Raw genomic sequence first — 15,546 nt, 5'->3', positions numbered from 1 at the left:
ATTACACAAATTATCTCATAATATCTAATGATGAGTACATATGATGCCCTTCGATACCACACAATTCAATTACCAGATTAATATCTAATAATTCTGAGTTTAGTTAAAAAAAAAAAGTTTACAAAAGCAAAATATACTTTAACATTAATTATTGCCTTTGGCTCTTAAAATGGAGCAAACAAACCCAATCACATTGATGCATCAACAGAAATTCATCCACCTGAAGATAAACAGACCCTCAACAGAACAAATCAGACAATTTACAGCTCAATAACAGTTTACTGAAGAATACGTTTGAACTATATTAACAAACATCTGAGCAAAAGATTTCTGCCTTTTTAACCCTTAGGTGCGACTGCCTGCTGAGACTGAAATTATTATATGTAAAATTATGATTTAACAAAGTTATGAATGAAAATGAAGTTAAAGGAAGTGAACACACAAGCACTTGTTTTCTTACATGAAAGGTCTGTGTATCTTTCACTCTTAATATCTGCTGCAGATGAAGTTGAGTTTGTGAGTTTCAGGACGGCTGATCCAGCGCTGATCTCCTCCAGACTGAACTGCTCCAGATCTCACTGTGTGTTCACAGTCCTCCTCTGATGTGCCGTTCCCTGGAGCCCAGTTCTGATAGCACGCGGTCTCTCCACTCACCCAGAACCAGATGCCCACAGTGCAGGAGTGACGTAAACCCAACCACACCGCCGCAGTAGACGCCCGTTTAACCACGTTCATCACACGACGCTGAATCTCTTCTGAATGAACCGAGACCAGATCCACATGATTCTGTCTGCAGTATCTCAGCGCTTCAGACCACGTCAGATTCTCTCTGATCACAATCAGTTTATCTGGAAACCAAACAAAGCACAAGCAGAAACTAGAGAGAGACTGATCAAAAACAACATGCAGAACAAACACTGTGGATGAGTTTGTCATGTCAGACGTGTAGCGTGAACTTTAAGAGATCTGGAGGTGATGGATGGATTGTGTGTGTTTTGTGAGGATCTACTCACCATCATGACACACAAAAGGATATGTGTTGGTGCAGGAGATGTCATGCCATTGTCCAGGAGGGTCATGTTTTACTGCTGTACAGTTTTCATTATTTTCATTATTGTTAGGTTGAGTAGAATTCCAGTATCTGAATGAGGAGTTACTCTGATCTGACCACTGCCATGAGTCTCTGACTTTGAATAGACCGATCCAGACATGTGATCCAGATGAGTGATTATCACTAATGAGCTTCTCAACCTGTTCACTTTCATTCTGGTTTCTCACACTGACCAGATCAGTGTGATTCTGTCTGCAGTAACTCTGAGCGTCTCTCCAGTTCTTCTCCTGATTAACAAAGACGAGTCCTGTGTTTGCTTTAAGAAAAACAAATGGACAAAGATTCATGAATCAGTTTGTTCATTATTCTTACGCTGCTTTATGGTTTGGATGTGAACAGGAGCAGCGGTGGAAACATCAGAAACACGTCACTCAAAGACTCGAGCTGCTTCTACAGCTGGTGATATATCGAATGTTCACAATATTTTCAGGATTGTTTTAAAGATGTAACATGAAGTAACACTGGAGAACATTGTGATGATTTTAAAGCTCTCTCTATTGATTCATTATGAATACTTGATTCAGACACAAAGAGAAACGCCAAACAGAGGAAGATGATACACTGCAGCTAAATATGTTATTAACTAATCCATAGAAGCATTTACCTGGACTGTAGATTACTCATTTATAAATTAATAGTTAATAAATTATTTGTTTTAATGGACTATCATGAACTAGACTTGAGTTCATGTACGAGTAAACTTAAGCTATTACAGGTTTGTGTTGAGATACTGAAGACTGAAATAAACTCGATCACCTCTAGTCACTGCTGTACATATTTCTTATGAACATTACAGTTATTATTATGATTATTAATAACTAGTTCTTTTTCTCTCTGTGATTTATTTTTTCCTCTGTAGGTTTCCATTGTGACAACAAAAGATTAAGTATTTTTTTTGTTTAGTTTTTATGTTAATTTTGATTTTGATTTATTTATTTTATTTTAATTTTTTTGGAAAATGTCTACACAGAAATTGTATTAACAATGAAAGTGTAACAAATATACAGTCACTTCTATATTCATAATCAAATTAAATTAGGGGTTAGTAGTGCATTAAGATATGCACATCTATAAATGAATGGTTGTTGAATTTATATAAATTAATTTTAAATAGCTGCACTCACTTTTGTTGCAGATGAAATGTCGGTTATCACTACATGGCAAATCATGCCATTGTCCTTTTAACATCATAGCACAATAATCTCTGCCTTCTGGTTGTCCAGTAGCCCAGTTCAGATAGAGCGCAGGTTCCCCTGAAGACCACTGCCATTTATCACGACCCGTCTTCTGCAGCCCAATCCAGATATACTGAACACCTCCACCATTCATACTCTCGTTCAGCTCGTTCATGTCGTTCATGTTGTCAACGGTGGCCAGATCTGTGTAATTCTCTCTGCAGTATCTCTGAGCTTCAGTCCAGGTCTTGTTCTCATTTATAAAGTGATACTGACGCTGAACACATTCAGATACGGAGCAGAGAGCTGTGAAAGAGAGGCTTTGCTTTAATGCTTTTCATAACAGGATCAGACCTAATGAAACTATAAACCATAAATAAAACCACAAACACTCACCAATGAGAAGAAGAATGAAATATAGCATTTGCTCCATTTCTGAGGAAGAATAATACAGATAAAATCAGATTTTAAATCTTCAGTAATTAATTTTAGAGTAAAACATGATTTCAGTGATAATTAAAAATCCATCATAACTAGAACATAAATGCACCGTACACAATCATTAAGACAATATTAATATCTCAAAGTCTAATTTAAAGAATGAAGATGTGAGTTGCTCTTACTTTAGACGTCGTGTGTTTCTGTCCTGAGTCTGATGTTTCTGTCTGCAGCTTCAGACTATATGATTATTATATCTGCTCTCATCCGTCACTCAGCACGTCACTTCATTTGTTTATTACTCTAAAAATAAAGCCCTTTTAATTTTTCTTCCTTATTCACATTTTTATTTTTATTTTGTTCTCTGTGTTGGTCTTTGTTGCTGTAATTCTTTGGAAGTATGTTCATTTGAATGTGGTAGAAACTGGAGAATCTGCTGCATAGATGGAGTTTAGGGAGGGGGGGGGCACCCAATAAAGATTTTTTTTCTGAGCTATGAATAAAATATAAAAAATTAAAGAATTCACATTTTCTCCTTTTATTTGTATTATCTTATTATTTTAGTGGTAAGAATAAGTATGTTTTGGGCTAAATTAATTATTTAAGCCCCATATCCTCGCGAGTCATGAATGATTCTCAACTTGAGAGGACATGAGAGGACTCTCTTTTCATTATTTTCCCGCATTAGCAAGTTAACAAATATTCATTGTTGTTTTTTTTATAAACCCGATAATAAAAATGTGGTGGACAGAGTCATTTCTGGCTGAATTGGACATGGCCTTGAGTGTGGCGTGTGATGCAGTATTCAGTTTAAGCTTGTACGCAAGCCTTAAAGGGGTCATCGGATGGATGCTACATGCACTTTTACAAGTTGTTTGAACTGAAATGTGTGTTTCAGTGTGTGTACACAACCACCCTATAATGATAAACGTCCACCCAGTGTTTTTTTTTTGATCTCGTTGAATCATTTCCCCTTTCTCAAATTGAGCCGATCTCAGATGCCGTCACACAGACAGGCCCCTCCCACGATAGTTTGATTGACAGTAGCGTTTCAGCACAGACTGGACTGGTGTCTTACCTTAGCTCCGCCCTGAGTGAGCTGTCATCAGTCCGCCATTATTGTTCTGACGCCGGAGCAGATGTAGACAAAAATGTCTCCTAAGCGATTGAGGTGTTCTGTTGTTGGATGTAATAATGAACATAGCAGTCGTCATTTACTCCCGACATCTGAGCCGCTGAAGATGCAGTGGATTACATTTGTTTTTGAAGGGAATGTGCCCCCGACCTACCTAAATGGATTTATATTCGCACAAATCATTCGTGATCCAGCTTCACCTACAGAAGTAGTAAGTGTAAGGTTTTTTTAATGAATCTTTACAAATCGCCTTTCCTAATAACGTGCTAGTAAGCAAGTTTCACGATGAATGTGGCTAAAGTTTACCGTTGTTCGGACAAATAATGCTACCTATCAGATTATGCTACCAACACTGTATTTATCCTACTGTAAGGGCAGGTTTAGGGTTGGGGTAGGTGTACATATTATGCTGGAAGCAAAATCTGATAGGTAGCACTTTTCGCTATCAAATTATGCTACCATCTGATTTAATGGGAGGTAGCAAAATCTGACAGGGTAGCACAAATCGTCAGAACACCATCTCTCAGAGAGCGGCTCGGAAGAGAGGGGCGGGGCGAGCAGAGCTTATTTGCATTTAAAGCAGCATGCAATAAAACAGGGTAAAAACGGTGTTGTTTTACACTACCATTGAGTAATTTTAACCACACTATGTTACAGAAGACCCTACAGAATCATATCAACTTGTGGAAAATGGGCATCTGATGACCCCTTTAAGATTCACCCTGGGCTTGTGACAGCTGAAGTGGATCTTGTGAAATCGATTGCATCGCCGATTACTCTTGAGAAACTTAAAGATGAAGTAGGCTACGAAACTTTTTCAAACTACTGCAGTTTACACTCACGCTGCCCATTGGTTCAGCTACATCAGAAATAAGTTTCTCAGTTATGAGGAGAATCTGGCTCCGATCTTCAGTGGCACAGGACAGATTCTCAGATCTTTCTTTACTGCACCTAGAGAACGATTTGACTATCAGAAGAGAAGAGATAGTGAAAGAAAGACAGTGGTCATCTACGCAATTCGGAAAAAGAGGTGGCTTTTCTGCATTAGGTATGGTTTTCGTTTTTTTTATGTATTTTTAATGTTGAATATATGCTATATAAATATATGAAATGTAGAACATTTGTGAACAAATGTAGAACAAGAGTGTTCGTGGCTCGTCAAGCATAAAAGTGAAACTCCACCTATGTATTTCCACAGCGGCATTTGTGTTTTCCATTTTCTTTCAGCTTTGATATTGTCAGTGACCATCAGCATGTTTCTGCATTCGAAACTAAACAACATTTTCACAAAATTTGAACATATTCTGTGTTACCATTAGCACAGTATCTGTTGTGTAGTGAGTGCTATCACACAGAGTAACGAAAACATGCAAATAAAATACAGCAGCAACAGCACACTCCACATTTTATTTATGGAAATCATAAGCACAGAGAACGTCCATATTATTTCACTATGTATGCAGGTGCACTGTTGCTCTCTTCATATAATGTCAATTTATATAACAGTAAATTTAATTAAATGGTATTACAAATAATGCTTGCATTTGATTTAAATGCTATTCTAACCTCATTTTATCTTTACCTTATTCTCTTTAATATTTTTCTCTCGCTCTCTTTCACTGATCAACATACATATGAGGACCTCCAGGCCAGCAATGACTATGACTAGACATGGGGCCAAACCAGATAAAAAAGGATCATTTTTAATACTAAAAATCATGTTCACATTCACCATTTACACTGCAAAAGCAGCAGTAGTGTAAATTTATTTGCATATGAGGTACAAGAGCAGGAAACTAATCTAAATATAGAAAATTAATGACATTTTGAATTCACAGATAATGGAATATACACTCTTTAAAAGTTTAAAGTGTCTCTGATGCAGTTGCATTTACATCAGCCAATCAGTGTTGACATGATGTAATTTTCCTGCAGCTCTATTCAGGTTCTTGTCCAGCTCTACTTGCCTCATGAATATTAAGTGTTAGCCTAAATGAGGTTCATTCAATAGGCAGTTGTTGGTAAGTGAGCTGTCAGTTTTAATTTTGTTCACTCTGACAAATTTTTGTGTAAGTGACAGAACAGTCCCATGAAGTCATAGTTGAATAAACTAATAAATATTCATTAAAATTACGTTTATTTTGTCCTAGTTTGCGCTCTTTCACTCTTCAGGTGGCTGTAAAGCACATGCGGTGAGATCCACATAAGGTCGCAGTGAAATGGAGGGGTTCGTTGGTGTATTAATTTTGGGAGTGTGAAACACAGTAGGCAGTCTGTCAGGACTGAGTGAGATGGTTTCTTAATTGAAGAGAAGCACTCAATGGAGTTGGTTGATGTCTGATTTACTGTAGACTTTGTGGGTATACATGTGTGTGGTTTCTGAAATGGATTAAACAAGATAAATAAACTTAAATGATATGAATATACAAATGTTCCACAATAAACATTAAAACACTGAACAGCACACAATATAAATATAACAACGCTATATTACACTATATAACATGGGCGCATATGCTCTAAATGTCCACAAGATTCCGCACGTGAGTGCAGCACGAGGGCAGGGTAACATACCTGGACATGTACTAAGCAGATGATAACTACGTTCAAACAAGAACCGTCGCATAACGCACACACACAATAATAACACAATGTACAGCATATACATATAAGCATCTCACAACAAGGAATATCACAGAAATACTCACGGATGCACTGAACTGAGCAGGGAATACTGGCAGTGCTATGCTAATTGGCTACTTCTTAATCAGTATGAGAGTAACAGCTGATCACTCAACAATAACAGAAAATATATAGACAGCGATTACTTACTTCACATGAACGTACACTGTAACCCAGTACAAACTCAAAGTCAATGTCTTTAAAGTAACACTGAATGAACTAGAATACAGCTGCCAAACTTTCCATCTTCTCACGTGCGCTGTGTCTCTCTAACCTGCGATTCAACTCCGCCTCCCGTGGTGACATTGCAGCCGCAATGAACACTCTGTAGGATAGTGATCCGCCGTAAAACAGTGATTCTGTCCTAATTCCCTTGCATATTAATGGTGGAGTTCCCTTTAAAATCTTAAATGATTCCCTTTGAGCTAAATTATTGACCTGTTTCCCTTACAACTCTGATTGGTCAGAATCATCCGGGACTTAGAGACAACCGAGCCTTTTGTACAGCTGCCCCCGAATTCAGGAACTGAATTCGCTCATCTAACAAAGGTCGATATCTCATCTTAGTCGTCCTCGGGCAGGGCTGGAAGCTGGATGAGATGGGCCACAACTCGTGTGCAGGTCTTCCCGTTGACATCTACACTGGCTGTCCGAACTCGACCATCTGCACCGGGGAACACCTGAGTGATCTGCCTACAGGCCAGAGGGCACGAGGAAGTTGAGGTCAACAATCAAGACTACATCTCAGATTTCCAATGCCTTCTTTTCAGTCTTCCACTTCAGGCAGGCTTGGAGATCTGGTAAATAGTACTTAAAAAATGTCTCCAGAAGTGCTCCGCAAGCAGTTGGCTGTGGCGCCAGCGTCGCCGACTCAGCATCTCCGACTCCTGGTAGATGACGTGTCTCGAAGGCCAATCAGGAAGCAGTACGTGGTGATCGAGTCAAGGTCAGCAACATCAGAGGAGGTATACCCGAGAGACTTTGAATTGAGGATACATTCCACCTCAATCAGGACTGTCCTCAACACCTCCTCAGTAACAGTTTGGGCTCCGATAGTCACTCTGAGCGCTGCCTTGATAGAGCGGATATCCCTCTCCCAGCAACCGCCGAAGTGAGGGGCACTTGGCGGGTTGTAGGTGAACTTGATCTGCTGATTGGCAAGGTGGCTCTGTAGCTCATCTTGGAGGGCAGTGAAGGCATCATTCAGTTCGCGTTCTCCTCCCTTAAAGTTGGTGCCTTGGTCGCACAATAACTCGTACGGTTTGCCTCGTCTGGCAATGAACCGTCGTAGAGCCATCAGGAAAGAGTCAGAATCAATACTGGTGAGAAGATCAAGATGGGTTGCCCTTGTGGTCATGCACTTAAAGACTATGCCCCACCTCTTCTCGTTACGTCGGCCAATCTTAATGAGGAAGGGGCCGAAACAGTCCATGCCAGTCGAGTAGAAAGCTGGACGGAAGTATCTCTGTCTGGTGAGGGGCAGGTCAGCCATGAGAGGGACTTCTGGGTGTAATCTCGACTTCCTACACTCTGTACACTGGTGCTGGTGTTTGGATGTCAAGGGTTGAGAACAGCTGGATGTACGGCATCCTCTACAGTGAATGATGTTGTCCGCTGGGTTGTCTGAAGATCTGATGTAGCACCAGATGGCAGAAGCTGTCATCTCCTGGATCTCCGTTACCCTTGTTCCCACAAACATCTTGTAACGGCATGAGTTGGATGTCAACCATGTGAGAACAATGGTGGAGTCAGACCAGAGCGTAATGGAGCGGATGGGAATTGTAAGCTCTGTGGTGAGAAGCTGGGATAGCAGCGCTCCATCGAGGGCAGCACACAACTCTAGGCGTGGTATGGATTGTTGCTTGCGAGGGGCAACGTGGGACCTGGCGGCAATGAAGGCAACTTCAACTTGACCCTCTTTGTGCTCTAACCGCAGGTAGGCCACTGAACCGTACGCCTGCTCCGAGGACGTGGACATCATATCTACAGGATGGGTGATCTTTCTGTGATTGAGAATAGCACCTGGGTAGAGAGATCTCCTCTAGTCCACTCAACTCCTTCTCCCATTCGTGCCACGATGTAAGCAGATCCTTAGGCAACTATGGGTTGTCCCAGTCATGCTTCTTATCCCACAGGCGCTGTACCAGAATCTTATCCTGGGTGGTGTAAGGGTACTTAGTACGCTAGTACTCTGTAGATCTGACGCATTGTTACGGAGGAAGAGCGTCTGGCTTGATGCTTATAACGCAGAGTGTAGGACTGACAATGCTACTGCAGTCCAAGTGTAGACTCGTGGACGTCTTGTTGGCCTTGACTGAGCCAGAGGTAACAGATACTGGATCTGGATTCAGCGGGGAGGTGAGTAATCACAGATGGACAATTGCTGGCCCACTGTTGAAGCTCGAAGCCTCCAGTGTCTAAAAGTGCTCGAAGTTGATCAACTATGTCTCTAGCCTCTTGGGGGAGTGAAGACTGTGCAGGCAATTGTCGAAGTAAAAGGATCTCTCAATTACTTCTCTGATGTGGTCTCCTGGCTGACTGTGATCCATGACGTGTCTCTGCAGGGCATACATGGCACAGCAGGGACTGCATGGGGTGCCAAAGGGGAGCACCTGCCACTGGTACACGTCGGGGGGTCGTTCAGGCATCAAGTCTCGCCACAGGCATCGGAGCAAGGGCATGTCACCGGGGAGCAGCCTCACCTGGTGAAACATGCCACGAATATCGCTGCTTATGGCGACTGGGTGCTCTCGAAAGCGGAGCAGGACTGCCAGTGGTGATGGTCCTAGTGTGGGTCCTGGAAGGAGGAACTCATTAAGACTGTGGCCTTCAAACTGAAAGGAGCATTTGTAGACGACCCGGTTCTTGTTATTGTGCCGAACCATATAGTGCGGGATGTACCAAGACGGAGCTATCTACATCTCTCAGTCCCAGCTTGGCCACATAACCTGCTTCCTTCAGTCTGGTGATCTCAGCCTGGTAGGTGGACGCCTGCTCTGGGTTCTTAAGCAGTCTCCTCTCGACACTCCTAAGCTGAGGAGAAACAGCTTCCTTGGGCATAGTCAAGCGTGGCATACTCTGCATACGAAGGAGCAGTGTGGCATACTACATCGTACCTTCCACTTCCACTCTCACAGTCTTCTCCTGCAGGAGTCTGATGGCTTCTTGATCTAGTTTGGATCATGTCACTATTTTGTCACTGTGGTAGGGAATCACATCCATCTTTCATAGTCTCTCGACATGAGCAAACAAATATGTGTTGGGGAGAGCAGATGTGAAGAAACACTGGTGTGTACTGATCTCACAACAAACCTCATGAGTAGGTCCTTGAAGAGTCCATCTAAGGTGGGTTTTGACTGCTGCAGGACCCCCTGGTGGGCCTAACCGGACTGGTTCAACAGGCGTAATGAGATGAGGGCAATCTGACCCGATCAGCAACACGGGCTACACTTTATCCATCTGCTGCAGTGGGAGGCCAGCTAGATGTCTGTGTCTCTTCTGTAAGGAAGCCAATGGATAGGTGTGTTCGGCGAGGCCTAGTCTCTCAGCTGTAAACACATACTGAATGAGGTATTTCTTGTAGGGATGAGACACAGGTGATACTGTGAAGGGGACAGCCATCCCATGAAGCACCTGCTGATCTTGTCTCACTGTGTGCAGGATCAGATCTTCTGGCTGCCCCTTGAGGTTCCGTTGCTGAGCTGCAGCATGGGTCCTTACTGACCCATCATCCAGCACTACATACGTTTCCAATGAAGCATCCCCATTTGCAATGATCACTTTACTAACTTTCAAAAGGACTCTGCGGTTGCCAACAGAACGGTTTGCATACAAGATGCCTTTCATGGTACTCACAAGCAGTGATGGGCAGTAATGGATTACTTAGTAACGCGTTACTGTAATTTGATTACTTTTTAAGTAACGGAGTCATTTAACACGTTATAATTTTCAAAATAGTAATTAGAGTATAGTTACAAGCCGAGGTCTCTATACGTTACTGCTCTAGACGTTACTGTTACAGAATGCAGTGTTTTATAATCTAGAGATTGTAAAAAGAATGTAGCACACACACTGTCGATTCAAGTGCCAGTGGATAAGAGACCTGCTCCCGCGAGACCCGATGCAACAGAGTGCGGTGCGTGACAAGATGTGCGAGTGCTGGTGCCGGCGGGTAGACACTTGAGCAGTGCAGTGCTAAAATTTGCGTGCTCACAAATCCTCTCATTATAACACATGGATTGTAGACATTATGAAAGATTCATTATGCATATATTTATTGTATTATAACAGAGATTTGTGGGATTGTGATGAACTGAGATGTATTTTAGAGATTATAAATGCAGCGCTCTTTGCTGGCATTCTGCCATGCCAAACCATGCACGCAGTTACAAGCCAAGGTCTCTATACGTTACTGCCGCGTTACATTGCTGACAGAATGCAGTGTTTTATAATCTAGAGATTGTAAAAAGAATGTAGCACACACACTGTCGATTCAAGTGCCAGTGGATAAGAGACCTGCTCCCGCGAGACCCGATGCAACAGAGTGCGGTGCGTGACAAGATGTGCGAGTGCTGGTGCCGGCGGGTAGACACTTGAGCAGTGCAGTGCTAAAATTTGCGTGCTCACAAATCCTCTCATTATAACACATGGATTGTAGACATTATGAAAGATTCATTATGCATATATTTATTGTATTATAACAGAGATTTGTGGGATTGTGATGAACTGAGATGTATTTTAGAGATTATAAATGCAGCGCTCTTTGCTGGCATTCTGCCATGCCAAACCATGCACGCAGCAGCCACTTGCTTTAGTTAAAAATAACAGTGTTCTGTGAATGTTGATGCTTTAATAACAAATATTTATCGGGAGCATGTATGCTGGGATTTCATGAATTTCATGGAGAAAAAAGTAACGAAACTTGTAATGTAACTAATTACTAATTACTTTTGAAATAAAGTAATCAGAACAGTAACGTGATTACTTTTAAAAGGAGTAATCAGTAATCAGTAATTTGATTACATTTTCAGAGTAACTTGCCCAACACTGCTCACAAGACACAAGTTCTCCTTGGGATCAGTCTCAGCATTGGTATTCACAGCTCGCTCATTCAGGTCGTGCAATATAAGCAGGTGTTTCCTGTTGCAGATCTTACACAGAGCCTTCAGCGTGCATCTGGATGCATGATGATTGTGGCCACACCGCCAACACCTGTTGTTCTTGCGGATCCATGCCTCTTTCTGTTCTTTAGTCAGCTCCTTGAAGTTGGGGCATCCATTAAGGAAATGACTAGCATTGTCACAATAAGGACAGTAGGCACATGACTTCTCTCTGTACCTGAGCGAGCTGGGTCCACCAAGATGGGTGGACGTATCTCTTAAAGCTGATCTGGAGCTCATGTGAAAGCTTGCCTTGGAGTCTGGACACATGTGAACCACACTCTAATTCAGCTACTCCCTCTGAACCCAACTGCTCCAACATACTCACTAATGAGCGCACTCGAAGGGCAAAGAGCTTGAATGCTTTCACATCACCAGGCTTGATATTGGGACCTTCCAGTACTTCAGCGATACTCCGCAGGACAAGCTTGTGTGGCTGACCATACATCTTCACAAGAGCTTGCATCGTATCTGTATATGGTCTCACCGAGTTACAGTAGGAGTCCGCCACTAGCAAGGCCTCTTCTAGCTCCAGATGATCAGTCAGAATCTGATACTTGAAGCGTTCACTCGCATCTGCTGGAACAAGGTTCTCTAGTGCCATCCGTACTCTGGAAATCTGTCTGGGGTCAGCTGCTGTCAAGCTGGAGATAGTAGACTTAGGTCCTCGATATACTGTATCTGCTCTTGGACGTGCAGCATCTCCATTCTAGGCACCACTTGTGGACGTGAGGGAAGACTGAATTCTCTCTCTCTCTGAAGATTACTGTGTCTGGGATCAGGCATCACAGTGTCGTATTATCCTGCTCCTGTAGGCTGGGCTGAGCAGGTATATGAATTCTGAAGTGGTGAGTGATGACTCTCATCAACATGTGGCGTCCTAGGTGAAACTGTAAGGTCCTCCATCTGTCTCGTCAGCTACTCGCACTGGGTAGGTCGGGGTGGAGGAACTTCATCAGCATACACTGTATAACGTCTCAAACTACAGACGGATGGTGAAAAGTAAGTACGAGGAGCTGCTACAGGTGTCACTGATTGACGAGGAGTCTCAGTGCTGGTGCTAAACTGCTGGATCTTCTTCTTCAATGAAGTGTTCTCTGCCTTGAGCCCTTGTAGCATAGACAGGATCTCTGGTAAAATGTGGCTGCGAAGCTCATCGTTGTCCCTCTCGAACAACATAGACTTTATATCAGACAACTGCTGGACTTGAAGGTGGCACTGACCATGCTCTGGTGACACATCTCCAAATCGCTATCGCCATATATCTCGGGGAACTAGATCATCTGCGTATGAGGGATAACTCTTGGGAGAAGACGATCGGGATGCATTCGCTGACGTGGGTGCAGCTGCTTCCATTCCAGCTTCATTCATATGTGTAGCTGATGGCACTCTCTTCACAAAACCTGATCCATGAACTTGATAGTCTGCTAGATGTGCAGGCGACCTTATTTGTTGTCTGGGGCAGACAACAGGAGGAATCCTCTACGGGGATTCACTGATCTGGCTCGAAGGACCACTTGAAATGGAGGGGTTCATTGGTGTATTAATTTTGGGGGTGTGAAACACAGTAGGCAGTCTGTCAAGACTGAGTGAGATGGTTTCTTAATTGAAGAGAAGCACTCAGTGGAGTTGGCTGATGTCTGATTTACTGAAGACTTTGTGGGTATACATGTGTGTGGTTTCTGAAATGGATTAAACAAGATAAATAAACTTAATGATATGAATACACTAATGTTCCACAATAAACATTAAAACACTGAACAGCACACAATATAAATATAACAACGCTATATTACACTATATAACATGGGCGCATATGCTCTAAATGTCCAAAGAGGGGGCGCACGTGAATGCAGCACGAGGGCAGGGTAACATGCCTGGACATGTACTAAGCAGATTATAACTACATGCAAACAAGAACCGTCACATAACGCGCACACACAATAATAAGGCTAATATTCAATAATAACACAATGTACAGCATATACATATAAGCATCTCACAACAAGGCATATCACAGATATACTAACAAATGCACTGAACCGAGCAGATAATACAGGCAGTGCTATGCTAATTGGCTACTCCTTAATCGGTACGAGAGTAACAGCTGATCACTCAACAATAACATAAAATATATAGACAGCGACTACTTACTTCACATGTACGCACACTTTAACCCAGTACAAACTCGAAGTCAATGTCTTTAAAGTAACACTGAATTAACTAGAATACAGCTGCCAAACTCTCCATCTTCTCACTTCTCTCTCTAACCTGCGATTCAACTCCGCCTCCTGTGGTGACATTGCAGCCGCACTGAACACTCTGATTGGTCAGAATCATCCGGGACTTAGAGACAACCAAGCCTTTTGTACATGTGGCATTGCTCCCAGTTTGTCCCAGCACTTTGCCTGTGGATTGTAACGGTGCACCCATGGCGTATCACGTGCTGAATCAGCTGAAGAGCCTCCCAAAACGTACAGCTGTCCATCAAGACTGCCGCTGGTGAGAGGTGCGGTCGGGGCAGGATGGGGAAAGACATCCAGGAGTCACGAGTGGGATCATTCGACTCGCACTGCAGCTGTTCTCCAAACCCTGCCCACATTGGCTGCGACCCCCTAGCCTCGACCAATCACTGTCCCAAAACCAGCATCACGTGACCTGCCCGTCCCGCTCCAACCATCATAGATGCACGTTTTGAACAGCCGTGCACCGGGTTGTAGAGCCAAAGACTCGGATAGCAGCGCAGGTGTGAGTCGCAACCGCCCGGACACAAACATCTGTCCTTTCAACACGGCCGCGGCGTGACAGCAGAGAGGAGTGTCCAGAGGATGAGAGCAGCTGAGATGGGGGGTATGAGTGGTTATGAACGAATGAATGAAACGCATTTGTCCGTGTTTCACTCCATCCCGAAAACTAAATGTAACGTAGTTTGTAGATCGTGAAGAAGGAGGCGGGAACCGGCGAACATTTCAGATTTAAAACTGTTAAAAGAAAAGGCTCAATATACTATCGCACAGATTAACTAAACTACCGTCTCAGGTTACTTATGTAACCATGGTTCCCTGAGTAGGGAACGAGACACTGCGTCCTCTAGGGGTCGCTATGGGGAATGCCTCGTCGTGACCCATGTCTGAAGCACACATTGAAAAAACGCCAACTCATTGGCCGGCGACAACCATGACGTCAATACCGGTGCGACTATAGTATAAATAGGCGCTGGGAGCACACATCATTCGCTTCTTCGTCTGAAGCTTGCATCCACAGCATGGCAAGAAAACCTAGAGTACGCAGTGTCTCGTTCCCTACTCAGGGAACCATGGTTACATAAGTAACCTTAGATGTTCCCTTTCATGGGAACTTCGAACTGTGTCCTCTAGGGGTCGCTATGGGGAACAGTATACCCACGTCGCCATGCTGAGGGGAGTGCATGCCAGAAACCATGGCGAGCACTAAGTATCAACTCTACCATATTGCCATGGGAGTTGCCCCTGGGATGTTTAGATGGCTGTCAGTGACAGTATTCCCTACGGCCAAAGGCCTAGGCTACATACCCCCCAAAAAACTTACCTGTTAGGGCCAGAACTCCTTGGCCCGGGGTAGAGCTCAAGGCTTGGAATCAGGAATAGATTCCTTTAAGGGAATACGACCAAGAGCCTAGAATCATACTAGTCTTGGCCTGTCACACAGGGGCTACCGCACGTTTCTCTTTGTATGTGCTGAAGGAACTGTCTCAAAAGATCCCTAGTAGCAACACCTTGTTAAAGTAGGTATCCAGACGATACATAGGAAGAGTGGTGCCCAAGGCGGGACCGGGGTTTTAAACCACTCAGAAAGAGCACGAAGCTG

The 15,546-nt window shown here is 43.2% G+C and overlaps 2 protein-coding genes across 2 annotated transcripts in view; one reads left to right on the top strand and one right to left on the bottom strand.

The window, feature by feature from the left end:
* The window catches only part of LOC107571972 (macrophage mannose receptor 1-like), a 40,884-nt gene that overhangs the window by 17,420 nt on the left and 7,918 nt on the right, over positions 1-15,546 (top strand). The window lies entirely within an intron of this gene.
* Positions 358-2,719, bottom strand: LOC107571973 (macrophage mannose receptor 1-like). The gene is made up of 3 exons (XM_016258374.1): positions 2,683-2,719; positions 2,236-2,592; positions 358-848 (listed from the first exon to the last, which is right to left on the bottom strand). Exons 1-3 carry the CDS (start codon positions 2,717-2,719, stop codon positions 487-489), a joined length of 756 nt encoding a protein of 251 aa, XP_016113860.1. The 3' UTR covers positions 358-486.

The sequence above is a fragment of the Sinocyclocheilus grahami genome, unplaced genomic scaffold (genome assembly GCF_001515645.1).
Source record: "Sinocyclocheilus grahami isolate Dianchi unplaced genomic scaffold, SAMN03320097.WGS_v1.1 scaffold1675.1, whole genome shotgun sequence".
Lineage (NCBI taxonomy): Eukaryota > Metazoa > Chordata > Actinopteri > Cypriniformes > Cyprinidae > Sinocyclocheilus > Sinocyclocheilus grahami.
Note: the sequence above shows the minus strand (reverse complement) of the source record. Positions and strands in the feature narration are given on the sequence as shown.